The 22,774-nt window shown below is 50.3% G+C and overlaps 1 protein-coding gene across 5 annotated transcripts in view; it reads left to right on the top strand.

Annotated features, from left to right (window-relative positions):
* Positions 1 to 8,819: 8,819 nt before the first annotated feature.
* The window catches only part of LHPP (phospholysine phosphohistidine inorganic pyrophosphate phosphatase), a 153,976-nt gene continuing 140,021 nt past the window's right edge, over positions 8,820 to 22,774 (top strand). For 2 of the 5 annotated variants that reach the window (XM_033179865.1, XM_033179848.1), the window contains exon 1: positions 8,848 to 9,020. In XM_033179865.1, the coding sequence (XP_033035756.1) occupies positions 8,896 to 9,020 (125 nt within the window). In that variant the 5' untranslated portion in view covers positions 8,848 to 8,895. Of the gene's footprint in view, positions 9,021 to 22,774 lie in introns of all 5 variants that reach the window. The other 3 variants (XM_033179842.1, XM_033179855.1, XM_033179833.1) reach the window with 2 other exon arrangements.

Below are 22,774 nucleotides of genomic sequence, written 5' to 3'. Positions count from 1 at the left end.
CCCTTTTGATCCTAGCCGCTACTTCTACCTTTTCCCACCATGTTTACTTTTTTTTTTTTTTTTTTTTTTGAGACAGAGTCTTGCTCTGTCACCCAGGCTGGAGTGCAGTGGCACGATCTCAGCTCACTGTGCAACCTCTGCCTCCTGGGTTCAAGCAATTCTCCTGCCTCAGCCTCCTGAGTAGCGGGGATTACAGGTGCATGCCACTGTGCCTGGCTAATTTTTGTATTATTACTAGAGACAGGTTTTCACCATGTTGGCCAGGCTGGTCTCAAACTCATGATCTCAAGGGATCTGCCCACCTCAGGCTCCCAAAGTGCTGAGATTACAGGTATGAGCCATTGTGCCTGGCTCATGTTTACATTTTTAAATGCTAAGGTTCTTCAGGGTAGTTAGTAATAGGTTTCCTTAAGTTAGCCCCAGATGGCAGTATGTGGCTTCCCACTGTCCCTCTTATTCATTCTCCTATAAGAAACCTTGAGACTCTTTACTTTCACAGGATGGTAGGCATTCCAGGGGCCACCCTATACCTTGGACCAGAGGGTCAAGGGAGGCCCAGACAGTCAAGAGTAACCCAAACCCAGATCATTTCCATTGTACTCCATCGATTACCTCAAAAAATTTTGTTTAAACGATATGAATCATCTTTCCCTTGAGGTTAACAGATGTTAAATATAGGAAAGGAGCCCAAAAAGGAAGAAGCAACAAATTGGAGAAAAAGCCAAGAATGGTAGAGGCCATATTCCGCAAACCCGTGAGTCTTTACAAACGCCTTCTTTTTTTTTTTTTTTTTTTTTTGAGATGGAGTCTCGCTCTGTTGCCCAGGCTGGAGTGCAGTGGCCGGATCTCAGCTCACTGCAAGCTCCACCTCGCGGGTTTACGCCATTCTCCTGCCTCAGCCTCCCGAGTAACTGGGACTACAGGTGCCCACCACCTCGCCCGGCTAGTTTTTTTGTATTTTTTTAGTAGACATGGGGTTTCACCATGTTAGCCAGGATGGTCTCGGTCTCCTGACCTCGTGATCCACCCGTCTCAAAGTGCTGGGATTACAGGCTTGAGCCACCGCGCCCAGCCAACAAACGCCTTCTTTTAGTGATTTTCTATTTTGCTTGCCCCTTATTTTTCTTTTTTTTCTTTTCTTTTTTTTTTTTTTTTTCTTTTTTTCTAGCTCTGTTGCCCAGGCTAGAGTGCAGTGGTGCGATCTCAGCTCACTGCAGCCTTTACCTCCCCAGTTTAAGTGATTCTTATGCCTCAGCCTCCTGAGTAACTGGCGAGTAGCTGGGATTACAGGTGCGTGCCACCACTCCCGACTAACGTTTTGTTTTGTTTCAGACAGAGTCCTGCTGTGTCTCTTACACTGGAGTGCAATGGCACAATCTTGGCTCACTGCAACCTCTGCCTTTTGGGTTTAAGCAATTCTCCTGCCTCAGCCTCCCCAATAGCTTGGATTACAGGCACACACCACCATGCCTGGCTAATTTTTGTATTTTTAGTAGAGACAGAGTTTCACCATGTTGGCCAGGCTGGTCTTGAACTCCTGACCTCAGGTGTTCCGCCCGCCTTGGCCTCCCAAAGTGCTAGGATTACAGATGTGAGCCACCGCGCCCGGCCTGCACACTTGTTTTTGACTCTCCATGTCCCTGCCGAGTTTCTGCATCTCCATATCTTCCGTGAACATGTGTCCCTCAGCGGCCACCCAGCTCCATTTTCCTTGCCCATTAAGCTCAAGCACCCACCAGTGGCAGGGAGCATGTCCTAAGATGAGGGAGTCGATTTTTTTTAACTTTGGTTTGGGGTCAGGTGGGAAGGCTATATTTTCAACTCAGTTTTCACAAGTTAGTCTATGAGGTGTTTTTTGTTTGTTTGTTTGTTTGTTTTTTAGGAATGCTTGCTGTGCTTGGCAGCCAGAGTTCAAAGCTCTGGTGGGAAATGGTAAATGCTAGCCTTTAATTGTAAATGACCTCTCCAGCACCAAGGGACATAGAGTCCGGTAAACAAGTGACGGACTCTGCTATCTGTGGCTTCCTTCTAAAACCTAGTGCCTACCCTCTCCCATCTTATAGACCAATTTGAGATGAAGAGCCACATCTTGGGGAAGGTAGCTGAGGTACTGGGAAAAGGGGTTACCCACAGGCTGTCTGGCAGATGAGGTTTCCCTGTTTGTCATCAAACTGTGTCTTCTGAAGCTGTCTCTTTGGCATATATATTCCTACCCTGGGGGCTGGCTCAAAATGCAGGGTTTTACCTAGAGAATTTCAGTTACATTTTACTTCAGGAACATAAGATTTTATCTAAAATGCTTTAACACGGCTCATAATATTGCCTGTCCCCACCCCTCCCCACTCCCCCCCCACTCCCTCTGCATAAACTGCAAATTCTTTCTATTGTTAACACTATTCATGGCACGCAGCGGCTCTTCAAGGCTGTGCTGGAATTATAGGCACCTTTGTTTGTGGAATACCTTGGGAAGCTTGGCACCATTGATTTGCATCAGTGCCTCCGGAATAGCGTTTGCCTCCTCCTTAAAGATACTATCTAAACTGTGAAATTCATTAAATAGCCCCAGAAATGGATCAGGTTATTTAACACAACATCCCTAATGGTGCAATATCTCAGCTGTCTGCACTGATAGTGAACATTGTCTTGGATAGTGTTATCAGCCCAGGACACCCGCTATGAATATTGATCCTGAGCTTGTTACAGGCATCACTTGCCATCAGGACAGGTCAGGGTTGGAACCCACCTAGCATCAAAGCAATTTAAAGACAGCACTCGGACAGAATTTTAATACCCAGGCTGAAAAAAAAAAAAAAAAATCAACTCCATGCACAGAGGGAAGGCTTGCTGGATCTGGGTATATTTTATAGAAATACTGTGGGTATAAATACACATGTGAGGATGTTAGTGAGCCAAACACATGGCCAAATTGTACTGAAAGGGATGCTCATTGCCTCCTGGTCTTTTACAAAACAGGTGGCCAGGAAAAAAAATTACCTAGGACCTCCTCCTCCACTGTTCCCCATGTTGAAGAATGTTCTTTGGGTAGCAGGTTTCTCTTTAAGTTGGATGAGTAAGAGAGGACATTTCTATCCCTTCGGTGTTGATGGGAGACCCAGTGGAGTTTCTTGTGTGCCATCTATTGCCTGCAGCCAAGTACTAAGCATGAGCATTCACATTATCTTGTGCTACAATGAACACACAGATCAGAAATATCTGGCCAGGCACAGTGGCTCATGCCTGTAATCCCAGCACTTTGGGAGGCCAAGGAGGGCAGATCACTTGAGGCCAGGAGTTCGAGACCAGCCTGGTCAACATGGTGAAACCCCATCTCTGTTAAAAACAAAAAAAAATTAGGCCAGGCGCGGTAGCTCACACCTGTAATCCCAGCACTTTGGGAGGCCGAGGCAAGTGGATCACGAGGGCAGTAGTTCGAGACCAGCCTCGCCCACATGGTGAAACCCTATCTCTATTAAAAATATAAAAACTAGCTGGGTGCAAGAGTGCATACCTGTAGTCTCAGCTACTCGGGAGGCTGAGGCAGGAGAATTGCTTGAACCCAGGTGCAGAGGTTGCAGTGAGCTGAGATCATGCCACTGCACTCCAGCCTGTGTGACAGAGTAAGACTCTGTATCCAAAAAAAAAAAAAAAATTAGGCCAAGGGAGGCCGAGGCAAGTGGATCATGAGGTCAGTAGTTCGAGACCAGCCTGGCCAACATGGTGAAACCCTGTCTCTACTAAAAATATAAAAACTAGCTGGGTGCAGGAGTGCACACCTGTAGTCTCAGGTACTTGGGAGGCTGAAGCAGGAGAATCGCTTGAACCTGGGAGGCGGAGGTTGCAGTGAGCCAAGATTGCAGCATTGCACTCCAGCCTGGGCAACAAGAATGAAACTCTGTCTCAAATACAAACAAACAAACAACAACAACAAAACAAGTGCAGAGCAGAGCGGAGAAGCCACGAGAGACAGGCAGACGGGTAGGCTCCAGCCGCCGCCACTGTTGCTGACTTCTTCCTAATGCTGGTTGTTCCATTCCGGGTTCCCTAGGAGCCTCACTGCATCCCTACAATACTATTTCTTCTTGAGAGCTTCCCTGACTGACCCCACGCAGACTGGAGCACTCCTTCCCACGTTGTTTCTGGAGCACGCTGCCATCATAACCCTTGATGGACGTCTCTTGGTTTTGTCTGATCTGAGGATCCACTGCCCCTTTTCTGGTGTCTGTAGTTGATTTTGCTGAGACCCCCCCGGGCCCTCACCCTCGTATGTGGTAGTGATGGGACTGCCAATGAGGCCCCCCAACCTTCTTCTGGCCAAGAGGTCAGAGTGAGCTCCTGCAGGAGTAGAGTCCTACTGGCCTCTCTCCCGGGAGTATCTGAGTCAGAGTGACACTGCTTCATTGTGGCAGTGGTGCCCAACACGAAATAATCTGTTATTTCCCACTCTTGACATTGACGGTTCCAGTACTTGCCCGGGTCTCGTTGTTCAGCATTCCTTTGATTTTGTAAATTGCCTACACTCTACCCAACCTTCTCTTCCCTTCTGCAGTTTGGAATTCAATTAGCCAGAGTCAAGGAACCCTGACAGGCACAGCCTTTATCACACTGCCTGGCATACAGAATCTGGTCCTTGGATTGTCTTAAAGTCAGGGAGTGCAGAGCATACATCCCTGTGCCCATCAGTACCCTGGTGTTCAGTAGGTTGAAGAGTTGAAAGCAATAAATGGTGGCCTAATAACACAAACCCAAAGCCCCACAGTTTGACTAAGATGGATTGGAAACCCATACCTTAAGAGACCATATAGGCTGAAGACAAAAATCGGATCAAGAAATGTTTAACACATTTCTTGGATATAGGTTCATAAGGTACGGATTTAGGTTCATAAGGGGTCTGACTCCCATGCTGAGCATCTGTGTAACTAGCTTATGCTTTTATTCAGGTCATCCATGCTGGGTACCACGCTCTTTATAAAGAAAAATGCAGGGGCCAGGCACAGTGGTTCATACCTATAATCTCTGCACTTTGGGAGGCTGAGGTGAGAGGATACTCAGCCCGGGAGTTTGAGGCTGCAGTGAGCTATGAGACATGACACTGCACTCCAGTCTGGGTGACAGTACAAGACCCTGTCTCAAAAAGAAAGGAAGGAAGGAAGGAAGTGAGGGAGGGAGAAAGGGAGGGAGAAAATAAAAATGCAGGCGTAAAACAACCATGAATTTAACCCCACATGGCGTTTCTGATACTGGTAGACGTGTTGCGGTATCTAGCCTCGAAAGATGGTCATCTCTAATCAACCATGCTGCTTAGTGCTCATGCCCCTGTGTCATCCGCTCCCACACTGAGCCTGGCGTGGCCCTGGGTGACCAGTACAACGTGACTGAAGTGACTCTGTGACTTCCAAAGCTAAATCACAGGAAGCCCTGCAGCCTCTACTTTGTTCCCTGGGAACACTTGCCCTTGAGACATTTCCTCTTTGACTCTTGCTGTCATGCTGTGAGATACACAAGCCACACGCAGAGGCCATGTGTAGGAGTCCAGAAAATAGCCCACATCAACTGACAGCCGTCTTCCAGGTTCCCAGGGCCACCCAGACCTCCTGAATCTAAACCTATGTTTTAAAAAGCCTTCCAGGTGAATCTAATGCACATTAAAGTTTGAGAAGCTTTTCTTTTTCTTTTTCTTTCTGACAGTCTTGCTCTGTTGCCCAGGCTGGAGCACAGTGGAGCAATCTTGGCTCACTGCAACCTCTGCCTCCCAGGTTCAAGTGATTCTCCTGCCTTAGCCTCCTGAGTAGCTGGGACAATAGGCCTGTGCCACCATGCCCAGCTAATTTTTACATTTTTAGAAGAGACGATATTTCACTGTGTTGGCCAGACTGGTCTCGAACTCCTGACCTCAGGTAATCTGCCTGCCTTGACCTCCCAAGGTGCTGCGATTATAGGTGTGAGCCATTGGGCCTGGCCTGAGAAGCGTTTCTATTATCAATGGTGCTCTAATTTCTTTTCCACTATAGCCCATCTCAGTAAAACAGAAGATTCTTTGGCTCATATGGGCCTCACTTGGTCTGGTCTCACTTTCCAGGGAGATGGACTTTGATAATAAGAAAGTTCTTGGTGACTGGTGGGCACCTGCTACTTTTGCCTATACCATGTTGCTTCCTTATTCCTCTTTCACAGTGCCCTGCTTTTTTGCTTTCTTTTTACTTTTTCTTTTCTTTTTTTTTTTTTTTAGCGGAGGCTTGCTATATTGCCTAGGCTAGGGTGCAGTGGCCATTCACAGGTGCAGTTGCAGTCATGTACACTATAGCTTCCAACTCCTGGGTTCAAGTGATCTTCTTTTTTTTTTTTTTCTGAGACGGAGTCTCGCTCTGTGGCCCAGGCTGGAGTGCAGTGGTGCAATCTTGGCTCACTGTAACCTCTGCCTCCCGGGTTCAAGTGATTCTCCTGCCTCAGCCTCCTGAGCAGCTGGGATTACAGGTGCGTGCCACCACACCTGGCTAATTTTGTATTTTTGGTAGAGATGGGGTTTCACCATGTTGGTCAGGTTGGTCTTGAACTTCTGACCTTGTGATCCACCCACCTCAGCCTCCCAAAGTGTTGGGATTACAGGCGTGAGCCACCACACCCGACTTCAAGTGATCTTCTTGCCCCAGCCTTCGGAGTAGCTGGGGCTTCAAGTAGGTGCTACTGCGTCCAGCTAATGTACCCTGCTTTTTGCTGGGGGGCTTTTCCTCTCCCTTTCCTTCTGGTCATGGTGGGACTGTAGGCACGTGCCCCACCTCCAGCCCTGGTAAGGGCACAGGTCAGGCTGGAACATGACAGTATCACTTCCACTGGAACACATACAATGGGGGACACTGACCCAAGAGAGCCAATCAGAATTCTTTCTGGAACAGCCAGACCAAGTTGAGGAAAAGGATCCTCACCAGGTGGTGTACCGGAGACTCTGTGAGCCCAGAGCGGATAACCAGCCATGCCTGATGCTGTCCATTGGTAGACTATCTGGTTGTGTGAGCCAATAAATTCCTTTTAAATTTAAGCCATTTGAAATTTGGCTTCTGTCACTGGCAGCTGAAGAGTCCTGACTATGACAAGCAAATCTGAAAGGATGAGACATATGTCTAGTATAGCAATAGATGGTTGATGGATTCATAGTTGAGCTGAAATTCAGACATGAGTTGTAGATTTGTTATAACAGGCCGAAAGCTCAGTCAGTGTGTGTGCTTCCTGGCACACTAGGGTGTTCACATACCACCTGACTAGCTCTGGCCCAAAAGATGCAAACGAGAGTCCATCGGATCAGGGTTCTGGGGAAGCTTTTGCTTTCCGGGTATAAAGGGTAAGACTTGGCTGCCACATGCCCTTTTTTCTTTTCTTTCCCCTCCTTCCTGCCTGAAATGCAGTCATGATGCCTCGGGTGGAGCAGGAATCTTGCTAGCATGAGGGGCAGGCTGCATGCTGAGAGGGTGGTGGAGCAGAAAGCAGGAGGCAGCCTGATGGTCCTGGGAGCTGTTGTCCCATCCAGGGTTGCCTCCCTCTTGGCTTCTTGATACATGAGGAAAAGAAAAATCTGATTTGGTTGAGCAACTATGGCTGGGTTTCTGTTACATGCAGCCAAATGCAACCCTAACATAGACAATGCCCTACACTCATTGCATCCCGAGAAAAGTCTGGAATTCTCAGATCGAGTTTCAGCCTATCAGTGGCCCACACTTAGAGACTTGCCACCTTGGACCAACTTGTCATTTTTCGGGTGAGGGACCTGGATCCCTGTATTTGTTTCTTGTCACTACTGTAAGAAATTACCACACACTTAGTGGCTTAAAACAACAGATTTATTATCTTACAATTCTGGAGGCAAGAAGTCCTAAACTTGAAGTACCAGCAGGGCTACATTCCTTCTGGAGACTCTAGGGGAGAATCAAATTCTTTGCCTTTTTTAGCTTCCAGAGGCCACCTGCATTTCTTGGCCCATGGCCCCTTTGTATTCAAGGCCAGCAGTGTAGTATCTTCACATCTTTCTCCCTGACCTCTGCTTCTGCTGTCACACCTCCTTCTCTGACTCTGACTCTCTCCTGCTTCCCTCTTTTCCTTATGAGGACTCATGTCCTTACACTGGGCCCACCTGGACCATCCAGGATAATCTCCCTACAGGAGCATAGGCTCTGCAAGATCTAAGTCCCTTCTGCCATGTCCGGTAATATATTTAGAGGTTGTGGGGATTGGGAGGTGGACATCTCAAGGGGGCACTATTCTGTCTACCGTAGTCCTAGAAATGAAAAGTGACTTGCTCAGGAGTACCCCACAGAGCCGGCTGAAAAGAAACAACTATAGGTAGGCTCACACCACTGGCAGAAGCACCCCTTTTCCTCCTCCCTGGCATGAAGCTAAAGCCCCCAGGAAATCTGTAAGCTCCTTCACGTCCCATGTAAACAAAACCCCTCTAACTGGAGTGGCTCCTATTGTCAGCGACTAAGAACCCATATATAAGGTATACTACTCCCCAACTCCATTAGTGGAAATCCCCAAAGGGTAGGAATTCTATTTTATTTCACGTGTAAACAGCTCACCTAGTAAGCGTATCAACAAAATATACACAATTCATTGAACTGGACTAAAGCTATAACATTTCAACGAATTCCTCATCCTTTCTGTGAATCAAGGGGCTTGTTTTCTGCGTTTCCTGCTCTTTGTCCGCTGATCTCCTGGGAAGAAAACTTCCGAAAAGGAATACCGTTTCGTGGGCGAGCGACGCCGGGGTGCCCAGGCCGTGCCCCAGTTCCGGGTTTGCGCCCGGTCTTCCCGCCCTGCCCCGCCCGCGGGACTACAGTTCCCAGGCGCCCCTGCGCGGCGGTGCCGGCGTCGGTTGGGACGCGGAGCCGAGGAGCACTGCCGGGCACCATGGCCCCGTGGGGCGAGCGGCTGGCTGGAGTGCGCGGGGTGCTGCTCGACATCTCGGGCGTGCTGTACGACAGCGGCGCGGGCGGCGGCACGGCCATCGCCGGCTCGGTGGAGGCGGTGGCCAGGTGAGTGGGCCGCGAGGCGCCGCTGGGGGCATCCCTGCGGCCGCCGAGCTCAAGGCTCTGCCGGGTCCCCGGCTGCCGACAGGGGGCGGGGCCGCGGCTCAGGCCCCGCCTCGTTTCCCCCCTTCCCACCCCCGTGAGCTCACAGCGCTGACCCCGAACGACCCCACTGCTGCCCCGGGCGAGCACCAGGCCTCTGCTGGTTAGGGCTGCGCGATCAGACAGGGCGGCCTCCTAGTAAGTGGGCTGCTGAGCGCTTGACCTGCGGCCAGTCTGAGTTGAGATGTGCTGTAAGGGTAAAATGCATACCGATGAACAAGTCTTGGCCGGGGGCGGTGGCTCGCATCTGTGATTCTAGCACTTGCAGAGGCAAAGGAGGGAGGATGGCTTGAGGCCAGGGGGTTGGAGACCACCCTGGGCAACATAGGGAGACCCTGTCTCTGCCAAAAATTTAAAAATTAGCTGGGTGTGGCGGTGCACGCCTGTAGGCCCAGCCACATTGGAGGCTGAGGCAGGAGCATCTCTTGAGCCCAGGAGGTCAAGGCTGCAGTGAGCTGTGATCACGCCACTGTACTCTAGCCTGGACTGCAGAGCGAGACTGTCTCAAAAACAAAACCCCCAAAAACATCAGACTTCGTGAGTAAAATGTAAAATAACACATGAAAATGGGTTTATGTTGTTTGCCTGTTGAAATAATATATTTTTTGTTTGTTTTGTTTCGTTTTCTTCAGACGGAGCGTCGCTCTGTCGCCCAGGCTGGAGTGCAGTGGCACGATCTCGGCTCACTGCAACCTCCGCTTACCGAGTTCAAGCGATTCTCCCGCTTCAGTCTCCTGAGTAGCTGGGATTACAAGCACCCGCCATCATGCCCAGTTAATTTTTTTATTTGTTTTGTTTGGGAGGGAGTTTTGCTCTTGTCTCCCAGGCTGGAAAGCAGTGGTGCAATCTCTGCTCACTGCAACCTCCGCCTCCCAGGTTCAAGCGATTCTCCTGCCTCAGCCTCCCGAACAGCTGGAATTACAGGCATGTGCCACCACACCCGGCTAATTTTTTGTATCTTCAGTAGAGACGGGGTTTCACCATGTTGGGCAGGCTGGTCTCTAACTCCTGCGCTCAGGTGATCCACCTGCCTCGGCCTCCAAAGTGCTGGGATTACAGGCGTGAGCTACCGCACCCGGCCAATTTTTGTATTTTTGTAGAGGTGGGGTTTCACCATGTTGGCCAGGCTGGTGTGGAACTCCTGATCTCAGGTGATCCACCTGCTTCCACCTCACAAAGTGCTAGGATTACAGGTGTGAGCCACGTGCCCGGTTGATAATATTTTTAATATACTGTTTTAGGTTAAAATATTTGAAATTAGTTCTACCTTTTTTAAAAACGTTTGTTAATGTGCTTATTAGAAACCTTTAATTACCTTTGTGGCTCTCATTATAATTCTGTTGGACTGCATTGGTTTAGGTGAGAGAAGGAGGAAGAGAACATCGTGCCTGCCAAGACTTGACCGTAGAGGACACTTTTTTTTTTTGAGACAAAGTTTCGCTCTTGTCTTCCAGGCCAGAGTGCGGTGGCGCCATCTCAGCTCACTGCAACCTCTGCCTCCAGGTTCAAGCGATTCTCCTGCCTCAGCCTCCCAAGTATCTGGGATTACAGGCACCTGCCAGCACGCCCAGCTCATTTTTGTATTTTTAGTAGAGACCGAGTTTCACCATGTTGCCCAGGTTGGTCTGGAACTCCTGACCTCAAATGATCTGCCTGCCTCAGCCTCCCAAAGTGCTGGGATTACAGGCGTGAGCCACCGTGCCTGGCCGACACTTTTCTTTTTATTATTTTTTTTTTTTGAGGCAAGGTTTCATGATGTTGCCAGGGTGGTCTTGCCTCAGTCTCCCAAAGTGCTAGGATAACAGGCATGAGCCACTGCGCCTGGCCTAATTTTTTTTTTTTTTTTTGAGACAGGGTCTTACTTTGTCGCCCAGGCTGGAGTGCAGTGGTTCAATCTTAGCTCACTGCAACCTCCACCTTAAGAGCTCAAGAGATCCTCCCACCTCAGCCTCCCAAGTAACTGGGACTACAGATGCGTGCCACCATGCCCAGCTAATTTTTTTGTATTTTTTGTAGAGATGGGGTTTTGCCATGTTGCCCAGGCCAGTCTTGAACTCCTGGGCTGAAGTAATCTGCCCATCTCAGCCTCCCAAAGTGCTGGGATTAGAGGTGTGAGCCACCGTGGCCAGCCAGAAGGACACCTTCAGTAGCGTGGTTGGCACCACTGGACCTGGGCTCTGTAAGGCCTCCTGTTGGCATCCCAGGTCAGCACTGCCATATGTTGATAGGCAGTCGGGAAGGGCTAATTGCCAGGACTTGGCCTCCAGAGTCACTAGCTGGGGCACTACCTGGCTTGGTAGCCTGATGTCACTGGGCCTCAATATTCCTATCTGTAGGTGGCAGTTAAGTGAGTCTCTTGGTCCTTCTTAGAGACCCCATCCTGCCAATCTGCATGTCTGATGTCTGGGAGCTGCTGAGATAATAGGGACCCAAATTGTCCTGCATAGTGAAGCCTGAGGTGCTTGGGAGGCTGGGAACTGGGAACAGGGAGACTTGGCTTCCAGGAGCAAGCGTGAAGGGCAGCCCAGACCTAGGACACTCTGCTGGGTGCTGGGTGTGCTCTCAGTGTTGGCTGAAGTTCAGGGTTAAGTGATTCCTGACCTTATTCTCCATTACTCCAAAGCTTTAGACTAGCTCAGTCACAGGTAAGAGCATTCTGTGGGTGGCACTGGTGGGAATCCAGCAGAGTGCTCTGGGCAGTGTTTTGGGGTGAAGTGGGGCTCATTTGGGGAGCAGGAAGCCAAAGCTCAGTGCTGTGACTGGGGCAGGCAAGGCTTCATGGGAGACCTTGCCACTCATTGCTTATGGAAGATGCATTTGACATCATCTACCAGTGGTTCCACTTCTGAGAATTTGTCCTATCTCATGCGTAAGAAATGACACGAATACAAGGTCATTCCTGGCAATGCCTTTTAAATAGCAAAAGACTGGAAGCAGCTCAGATATCCATCAGTAGGGGAGTTTTAGGGTCTGTCTGTTTATACAGCAGAATAACATGCAGTATAAAAAGGAATGAGCACCCTTGTCTATAGACATATTACCAGTGGAGACAGCAAGCACACAGCAGGGTGCATGGTGCACTGTTTCTGGTATAGAAAAGGCAGAAATGCTTGAATGTATTTCTCTTGCTGTGTTTGCATAAAGACACTGGAAGGCTGCTTCAGAGTCTGGGAAGAGCTGGAGGATAAGGAAAGTGGGGGCCACTGTGTGGTTGGAGACAGGGTAGGAGAAAGACTCTTCACTGTATAACTTTGTATATCAACGTTTTTGTTTTGGAGACAGAGTCTTGCTCTGTCACCCAGATTGGAGGACAGTGGTGCAATTTCGGCTTACTGCAACCTCTGCTTCCTGGGTTCAAACAATTCTCCTGCCTCAGCCTCCCGAGTAGCTGGGATTACAGGCACCTGCCACCATGCCTGGCTAATTTTTGTATTTTTATTAGAGGTGGGGTTTCGCCATGTTGACCAGGCTGGTTTCGAACTCCTGACCTCATGTGATCTGCCCACCTTGGGTTCCCAAAGTGCTGGGATTACAGGTGTGAGTCACCGCGCCTGGCCTGCATATCATTTTTAAGGTTTTTAAACTATGTGAATGTATTTTCTATTCAAAATATTACAATTCAAATATTAAATTGAATATTAAAATTCAGAATATTAATGTTTGGGCACAGTGGCTCACACCTATAATCCCAACACTTTGGGACGCTGGAGGTAGGAGGATTGAGACCAACCTGGGCAACATAGCAAGACCCCATCTCTACAAAAAATACAAAAATTAGCCGGGCATGGTGGTGCACGCCTGTAGTCCCAACTACTTGGGAGGCTGAGGCAGGAGAATTGCCTGAGCCCAGGAGTTTGAGACTATGAGTGTGCTACTATACTCCAGCCTGGGTGACAGAGTGAGACCCCAACTCTAAAAAAAAAAATTTTTTTTTTTTTTTTTTTGAGGCGGAGTCTCACTCTGTCACCCAGGCTGGAGTGCAGTGGCGCGATCTCGGCTCACTGCAAGCTCCGCCTCCTGGGTTCACGCCATTCTCCTGTCTCAGCCTCCCGAGTAGCTGGGACTACAGGCGCCCGCCACCGCGCCCGGCTAATTTTTTGTATTTTTAGTAGAGACGGGGTTTCACCGTGTTAGCCAGGAGGGTCTCGATCTCCTGACTTCGTGATCCGCCCACCTCGGCCTCCCAAAGTGCAGGGATTACAGGCGTGAGCCACGGCGCCTGGCCAAAAAATTGTTTTTTAATTAAAATATTTCAAGGAGATCTCTCTGGCTGCAGTGTAGAGAATAGTCTGGTGGAAGGGCAGGGGCCAGAGAGGACACAGAGTCACCAGTTAGATGGTTCCAGTGGTCCAGGGAGAGCTGGTGGGGCTTGGACTGGGTAGAGGGCAATGGAGATGGGAGGAGGGCATGAATTAAAGAGGTGTGTTGGAAGTAGGACCTATGGGACCTGCTGACATATGAGGTATTGTCGGGGTCAGGGAGAACTTGAAATAAAGGGTGGTTTCCAGTGTCTGACTGGAACAACTGGCAGGGTGGAGAGGGGGCAGGGAGGGGGTCATGGGGTGGGTATCATGATGGCTCATGATGTATGTCAAGTTCCTGGCCTGGTGTTTGGCACACAGTAGACTCCCAACAGTGTAACATTGAAGACCACTTTCTTTTCTTTTTCTTTATGACAGGATCTTGATCTGTCTCCCCAGCTGAAGTGCAGTGATATGATCACAGCTCACTGCAGCCTTGACCTCCTAGGCTCCAAAAAGTCTTTCTACCTCAGTTTCCTAAATAACTGGGACCACAGGTATCCTTCCACATGCAGGTTTTCTTTTTTTTGAGACAGAGTCTCAGTCTTGTCTCCCAGGGTGGAGTGCATTGGTACCATCTCAGCTCACTGCAGCCTCCGCCTCCCGGGTTCTAGTGATTCTCCTGCCTCAGCCTCCTGAGTAGCTGGGATTACAGGTGCCTGCCACCTTGCCTGGCTAATATTTGTATTTTTAATTGAAACGGGGTTTCACCATGTTGACCAGGCTGACCTCAAACTCCTGACCTCAAGTGATCCACTCGCCTGGGCCTCCCAAAGTGCTGGGATTACAGGCGTGAGCCACCGTGCCCAGCCCCCCAGGGACAGTTTGAGCCCTGGTCTGCCCAACCCAGACCCCTACTTGGAATCCTTGAGGGAGAAGGGGCTATTGAGAAACATCACAGCCTTCTCTAACAGCTTATTTTGAGAGGTGGCCCCCACCTGATGCAGAACTGTCCAACAGACATGTGCAGATTCCGGGTTGTGACATTGGAAGGGGTTCTGTTAACTTCTCTGGGTTCTGGGCTGGCGTCTTCTGACTGATCGATTGCCAGGAGGGTTTTGTTTTGATTTGCTTTGGCTTCTGTAGATTTATCTAGCTGGGGGTGTCTGGTAGCAGCTACACTGTATACATCTAACAGCAATATAATAATACTGAAATGTAAATCATCCTGTTAATGTAGCTGGGAGAGGCTAAAAGCTCCCTTCCCAAAAGCATATGGGATTATTTTTGGTGAGGGGACATCACACCCATGATCTGGAAGGTTTTGTTATTGTGCTGTCTGTGGGCCTGCAGAACTGATGGCCTGGTCTCTCAACCCTGTGGCTTCCCATGCCATAGGACCAAGTCTCCACGCCCTGCCTTGTCCACGGGGGCCTTCTCAAGTGACCTTTATGGCCTCTCGCACAGACTTCTTGGTGGGGTTTTCACTGAAGGGGCCGCTGAGCTGTCCAGCACTCACAGACTGTTTCCGCCCACACCGGCGGGCCCTTCGGCTCCCGGCAGACCTTTGCAGGGCCCCTTTCAGCCTTTCTGTTGGCTTTTAAGGGCAAGGCCCCTTCACTCTGGCCCGGTGCTTCTGGGGCCAGATCATCATGCTCAGGGCCCAGGAAGCTCCCTACACCCTCCCTTGCATGCCTGTGGGGCCCGTGACAGGTGCCCAAAGTGGCTGCGAAGGTGGTGCCGGAAGCTGCCCCTCCAGGAAAATGTGCGGCTTTTGGAATTTTCCCTGGGGATTTTCCAGAGGTACAGGACACCTGTTTTCCTCGCCTGGTGATTGAACCAGGAAGCCTTCACGGAGCAGGCCCTGCTTGCCCAGGTGAAGCCTGTGTGGCCTGCAGCCACAGGGGCAAGGTGGCCCTGTGCCTTTCATGCTGTGGCCTCCTTGATATGCACAGCCTGCTTTGAAGTCCTGCAGGAGCTCAGAGGAAGTTCCTGGGGTGAAACCAGCCACCACAGAGGGACAAGTGTGATTGGGGGGGTGGTCTTACGGTGGGCAGGGGGAACACAGGCCTCCCTGGTAGCTCCCGGCACTGTGGGGTCTCTGGCAGTATTGTCCGTTCTCTGAGCCTGTGAGGGATGACACACTGTCACCATTCTTCTTGGATTTTCTGTGGTGACAAGGGTCCTCCGATTTTATTGAGGGCCACGGAGCACAGGGGGAGTAGAAGCTCAGGTTTTTAAAATAATATCCGCAGCCACAGCAGTCACCCTGCATCGAGGGAGGCCTGTCATGCGCCAGGCAGGTGCTTAACCACCCGCCTTCCCTTCACACCAGCCCCTGAGGTCGGGGGCTTCCTCTTTTCAAAGTGAGGACCAAAAATCGGAGAGATTCAGAAACTGGCAGAAGTAGAAAAGGTTCCTGAACCCTCATCAAAGATGCGCGCACACACACACACATTCGTTCATTTATTCCTTTTTATTTTTTTTCATGCATTCATTCCTTTACTCATACACTCAACAAGCATGCACTGAGTGCCTCTGCTGTACTAAAAACACCAACCTAGGCCCTGGGGATGTGCCGCAGTGAACAGGCAGATGGCAGCCCGTGCCCTGGTGGAGCCAATGCTGCAGTCGTGTGGGACCAGCAGGTGACAGCATGCACTAGGGAAGGCTAGAGCATCTGAGACATGCAGCGAGGTGGGGAGCCCAGGGCTAGGTGCCTGGCCTCGCAGATCCCATGGCGAGGGAGCCGGGATTGGAGGATGCTGGGGGAGCCAGCCAGGCAGGCATCTGGGCTAAGGTGGAGGAGCAGGAGGCGCAAACCTCTGAGGCCACACTGGTGCTGCTGGCCAGGCAGGGCCCACTTGCTGCTCTAGGACTTGTGGGTGGGCGTGGTCACAGGCCAGAGGACATCTGTAACCTGCTGCGTCCCCCAATAGGCTCTTTATTGAAGCCCTTTCATGGGCGGATTGGGTTCCCTGAGGGGAGCCATTCAGAGGCAGGGCCTGGCACAGCGAGGGGTGTAGAGGCCCAGGCTCAGGGCCCTGGCCCTATGGCTGGGAGGCATCTGCATGTGAAAGAGGGTGGGCATTTACTGCATCCTGTCTTGGGCCACTAAAGCACATCTGCTGGGCCCAGCCCAGGCCTGGCCTGGCCTTTTTGGAGCCGGCGGAAGGAAGCAGGCTTGGCCCAGGGCAGCCTTATAAAGCAATTCCCACCCAGGACCACCCCAATCGCCCTGGTGCTATGGGGCCAGGCCCACAGCCCTTCCCTCTAGTAGCACCTCTCAATCGCCTGTGTGTGCGGGTGTCTTGGGAATCCTGATAAAATGCAGGTGCCTCCCAGCAGGTCTGGAGCAGCGAAGGCCAGAGCCAGGGGATCTTTGAAGTCCAGCTGGTCCTGGCACCCCAGGATCCCCTCCTTCGTGCCTGGCTTTCCTGGCACCATCCGGTCCTAGGGACACAGGTCCCTGGGAGTAGCAGCAATAGTAACAATAACAATGACAACAATAATAATACTAACATGGGCTGTGGGCCTGGGCTGGAGGTTCATCTGTATTGCCTCATCCAACCCCCATACACGGTGTGGCACCTGCCAGAGGGGTCTAACAGGACATTGCAGGGAGAGGGCCATTTGTTTGCATTTGTTTAAGCCAACAGGAGCTTTCCTGATGCAACCTGGACCTTGGACAAGGGGTGTTTGTTGAAAACGTGCTGTCGTCACCTGTGGTCCCGTTTGCTGTCAGGAGGTGAAGCACTTTGTCTTCAGAGATGGGAGCCAGTGCTCTTTCATCCTGGGTTCTGTGATTTCAGCTGTCATTTCAACATTTTAAGTTTCATAAGAAATAGGTGGCCTCCTTATGTAAACATTCTCACCAGCCAGTGAATATACAGAGTGAAAAGTCCAAGTCCTCCGTCCTAGACCAAGTCACAGTCACTTCCCCAGGGTGACATGATACATCCTTTTCCTTTGTATTCTTCAAAAGCACAGAGGATTTTGAGACACAGCCTTCCCTGACTCTTGTCCAGGTCTGCAGGCACCCACCCCATCACTCTTGAATGCCACCGCCCCACCATTGCCTAAGGCATGTGTTTGGTTAGTACACAGGTCACTGGAGGCTGGAGACTCTTTGCAGGTCCCAGGGTCAGGGGTTTTGAATTCTTTGTAGCCGCAGAGCACTTATCCAACCAAATGAAATTATTATATATATATATAAAAATTAAATTATAAATTTAATTTTAATTATATTTTATTAAATTTAAATTATAAATTTAAATTATAAAATAAAATTAAATATATATATACACACACATACACATACACACCCACACACACATATACACATATATATACACATATATGTATGTGTGTGCGTGTATATATATATATGAATGATGTTTGAATAGTATATTATTTTTAATAGGGACGAGATCTTACTATATTGCCCAGGCTGGTATCAAACTCCTGGCCTCAAGGAGTCCTCCCAGCTCAGCCTACCCAGTAGCTGAGATTATAGTTATCTGCCACCGTGCCTAGCTCAGAATGGAATATATTTTCTATGTTCAAATTTATAATGTTTCTTCTGAGGTCAATTGATGAAAATGAAGGAAGTGTTTTTATGAATAACAACGTTGGTCTGGGTGCAGTGGCTCACGCCTGTAATCCCTGTACTTTGGGAGGCCAAAGGCGGACAGATCACATGGGGTCAGGAGTTTGAGACCAGCCTGGCCAACATAGTGAAACCCCGTCTCTACTAAAGATACAAAAATTAGGTGGGTGTGGTGGTGTGCACCTGTAATCCCAGCTACTCGGGAGGCTGAGGCATGAGAATTGCTTGAACCCGAGAGGCAGAGGTTGGGGTGAGCCAAGATTGTGCCACTGCCCTCCAGCCTGGGTGACACAGCAAGACTCTGTCTCAAAAAAAACATGTTGAGCACGTGAACCGCACAACACAGTTTATATGCTTAGAAGTTTATGTGAGTGCTGGAAGTGAGCCTCTTAGGAGGGGTGAGTGAATGCGTTCTGGTTTATCCAGACTTCAGACTGTTAGGCAGCTATGAGAGAATGAGTTCATTCTGTTTGGGCTGACATTAGTTTATATGACATGAGTGCTGCATATAGCAAGTGAAAAATTGTAGAATAATGTGTATAAACTTCCTTTTCTTTTTGAGACGCATCTCGCTCTGTCTTCCAGGCTGGAGTATAGTGGTGCGATCTCAGCTCACTGCAACCTCGGCCTCCTGGGTTCAAGCGATTCTCCTGCCTCAGCCTCCTGAGTAGCTGGGACTACAGGCATCTGCCACCATGCCCGGCTAATTTTTGTATTTTTAGTAGAGACGGAGTTTCACTATGTTGGCCGGGCTGGTCTTGAACTCCTGACCTCAGGGGATCCGCCCGCCTCGGCCTCCCAAAGTGTTGGGATTACAGGCGTGAGCCACCGCGCCCAGCCTAAACTTACATTTTTGTTAAGAAAAAACAAAAAAAGGAAACATAGCCACCCCCATATATCTGGGGTACAGTCATAACAGAATCACGAACTTGAACTGTATGGAAGGAGACTGAGGAAAATCTGATGGCTGCTCGGAGGCTTTGCCGTGGCTCTAATGGCAGGAGTAAGGTCTGCTTCTCAGTTTCTGATCTCAGCCTTGGTTGGCAGGGGTCGCCCTGTGAAAATCAAGGGCAGCCAGGGTGGGTCTGGCACAGGATTATTGGTTTACCCTGCAGGTGCTGCCTCTGGTTAGAAGCCCTTGGCCAATTACAAAGTGAGTGTGGCACAAGTTACAAAGCTCATGAATGGAATCCTGCTCCTACCCCCAGTGCCCCACAATGTACAAGAATCCATATTGGCAAAGCAGTGCCACACCTGCCCACTGTGGTGTGCAGGGTGATTTCCCAGGCGCCCGGCGACAGGCACGTTGCTGTCCAGCTTGTGGAGGAGGAACCTAAGATTCACAGAAGTGAGAGGACTTATTCAGACACCTTTCGAGAAGGAGTGAGGGCTGCTGCTTCTGCCAGGGCAGGCACCACATCTTACCTGTTGCAAAGCTTCATCCTGTCACGTAAAGTGCCAGGTGCCAGGTGTACTGTGAGAACGTGGGTTTCCAATCCCAGCTCTGCCCCATAGTTGCCATGTGGCCTCAAGGAAGTCCCTTAGCCTTCCGTCACCCCATTATGGCTGCGCTTCAAGGGCCCCAGTTTCCTATGTGTAATTCCTGTACCCAGGCTGCAAGAATTAAGTGAAATATTTTCTCCTAAATCAACGTTTGGGCTGGGCCAGGTGGCTCACGCCTGTAATCCCAGCACTTTGGGATGCCGAGGCAGGTGGATCATCTGAGGTCAGGAGTTCAAGACCAGCCTGGCCAACACAGTGAAACCCCATCTCACTAAAAATATTAAAAAATTGCCAGGCGCGGTGGCTCAAGCCTGTAATCCCAGCACTTTGGGAGGCCGAGACGGGCGGATCACGAGGTCAGGAGATCGAGACCATCCTGGCTAACATGGTGAAACCCCGTTTCTACTAAAAAAATACAAAAAACTAGCCGGGCGAGGTGGCGGGCGCCTGTAGTCCCAGCTACTCGGGAGGCTGAGGCAGGAGAATGGCGTAAACCTGGGAGGCGGAGCTTGCAGTGAGCTGAGATCCAGCCACTGCACTCCAGCCCGGGCGACAGAGCGAGACTCCGTCTCAAAAAAAAATAATTAGCTGGATGCGGTGGTGTGCACCTGTAGTCCCAACTACTCAGGAGGCTGAAGAATCACTTGAACCTGGGAAGTGGAGGTTGCAGTGAGCCGAGATTGCACCACTGCACTCCAGCCTGGGCAATACAGTGAGACTCGGTCTCAAAAAAGCAAAAACAAACAAATGCCAACATTTCAACGTTTTCCTTTTTTTTTTTTTAAGTTTTTGTTTTCTTTTCCTTTTTTTTTTTTTTTTTTTTTTCTTTTTGAGACAGAGTCTTGCTCTGTCTCCCAGGCTGGAGTGCAGTGGCACGATCTCGGCTCACTGCAAGCTCCGTCTCCCGGGTTCCTGCCATTCTCCTGCCTCAGCCTCCTGAGTAGCTGAGACTACAGGCGCCCACCACCGCGCCCGGCTAATTTTTTGTATTTTTAGTAGAGACGGGGTTTCACCGTGGTCTCAATCTCCTGACCTTCTGATCCGCCCACCTCGGCTTCCCAAAGTGCTGGAATTACAGGCGTGAGCCACCGCGCCCGGCCTTCTTTTCCTTTTTACCTTAGACTATGAGGAGATAAAAGCCAGTGCTGTACTTATTCCATATCCAGGAGCTAAAGGAGCATTTTGTTGTTGAAGGGGCAAATAATTTTGAAGAGTGGGTTGTTTTTCCAATAAGCAGATCTTTTTTTTTTTTTTTTGAGACAGGGTCTCACTTTGTCACCTAGGCTGGAGTGCAGTGGCACAATCTTGGCTCACTGCAGCCTCAACCTCCTGGGCTCAAGCAGTCCTTTCACCTCAGCCCCCAAAGTGGCTGAGACTACAGCTGCACACCACTGCACCTGGCCAATTTTTGTATTTTTAGTAGAGACAAGGTTTTGCCATGTTGCCCAAGCTGGTCTTGAACTCCTGAGCTCAAGGGATCTGCCCACCTCAGCCTCCCAAAGAGTTGGGATTACAAGTATGAAGCACCGTGCCTGGCCACATGAAGTCTTGTAGTTGTTGAACTCAGCGCACATGCTAAACCGAAGCACGCAGTTCTGCTCAAGGAGCTGTATTGTCCACATCTGCTTATATTTCCATGAGGCTAACGTAAAAGGATTCTCATCCCAGTTCTGTCCCTAGATGAGTCACTGAGCCCCTCCAAACCACAGGTCCCATCTCCAACCCGCGGGTCCCATCTGTAAGTGGAAACTTGAACCCACCTCTCAGATTGTCAAGAGGATTTGATGTGAACATGCCGGTGGGGCTCGGTGGGGGAGGAGCCAGTCACTAGGCGCTGCTGTAGCCATGGCTGGGGCTCAGTTCACCCTGGGCTCCCTGCTGTGTCAACTTCCCCCTCTTCCTAAAGGTGCCCCTGGGCCATGCACTCTGGGCTCCTCCTGCTGGCCTGCTTCCCTGGGCACCTGGCTTCCTCTCAAAATGTACCTGCCCCAACACTGGGTTTGTCAGATACGTGGTTGTCATGGTCACCACCACAGTAATTACTGCCATTTATTTAATATTCGAAATGTGCCAGGTGCTTCTCATGTCTTTTTTTTTTTTTTTCTTTTTTTTGAAATGCAGTCTCGCTCTGTCGCCCAGACTGGAGTACAGTGGCGCCATCTCAGCTCACTGTAACCTCTGCCACCCAGATTCTAGTGATTCTCCTGCCTCAGCCTCCTGAATAGCTGGGATTACAGGTGTGCACCACCACACCCAGCTAACTTTTGTATTTTTAATAGAGAAGGGGTTTCACTATGTTGTTCTCCATGTTGGCCAGGCTGGTCTCAAACTCCTGACCTCAGGTGACCCGCCTGCCTCAGCCTCCCAAAGCGCTGGAGATTACAGGCATGAGCCGGTGGTCAGGAGTTCGAGACCAGCCTGGCCAACATGGTGAAACCCCATCTCTACTAAAAATACAAAAAATAAGCTGGGCATAGTGACGGGTGCCCTTAATCCCAGCTGCCTGGGCGACTGAGGCAAGAGAATCACTTGAACCTGGGAGGCAGAGGTTGCAGTGAGCCGAGATTGTGCCACTGCACTCCAGTCCGGGTGACAGAGTGAGACTCTGTCTCAAAAATAAAATAAATAAATAAAAAATATCTTCATGACAGCCCTGTCCAGTAGCTACTGTTAGTACCTCATTTTACAGGTGAGGAAACAGGTTGCAGAGGGTTAGGTGACAAGCCACAGTCATACAGGGAGGAGGTGTGTCTGCTTCCTGAGCCAAGCTCCCACCTTACTTACAGAGGCCTGGCCTTTGTCCCCTGCAGCCGCCGTGGCCCTTGGGGACGTCGGGCTGCTGCTGAGGCTCCTAGGCTGAGGAGTGGAAGAAAGGACCCAGGATCCCCACCCCTCCACCCGCACGTGCCACGAGGCATTTCCTGTCCCTCTGGGCCTTCGTATCCCCCTCTGTGAAGTGAGCCACTCGGGCTGCATGGTCTCCAAGGTCTCTGGCTGCCGATTCCCATGCACTTGATTCTAAATTGTGTTTATTGATTCCTGGGACATCAGTGCTCATGGGATCAACATGTTCCTGTGACCTGGGCTCTGTGGCACAGGCACTTCAGAGAATACTCTAGATGGGAGTTGTGCGGGCAGGTGAGGAGGCGCAGGTACGGGAAGGTGTGCTGCGTGTTTGATAAGGTCCCTAGCTGGGGGCCTGCCCCAGCATGACCTCATTGCCGCCCCGCTCAGGTCACTGCCCAGCTGACCGAGACCAGGAGGCCCAGCTAGGGCCCAGCTCCTGCGTCACTGCGTCTCTTCTC

This window comes from Trachypithecus francoisi, unplaced genomic scaffold (genome assembly GCF_009764315.1).
Source record: "Trachypithecus francoisi isolate TF-2019V2 unplaced genomic scaffold, Tfra_2.0 Contig01579, whole genome shotgun sequence".
Classification (NCBI taxonomy): Eukaryota; Metazoa; Chordata; class Mammalia; order Primates; family Cercopithecidae; genus Trachypithecus; species Trachypithecus francoisi.
This window is presented reverse-complemented; position numbering and strand designations above follow the sequence as displayed.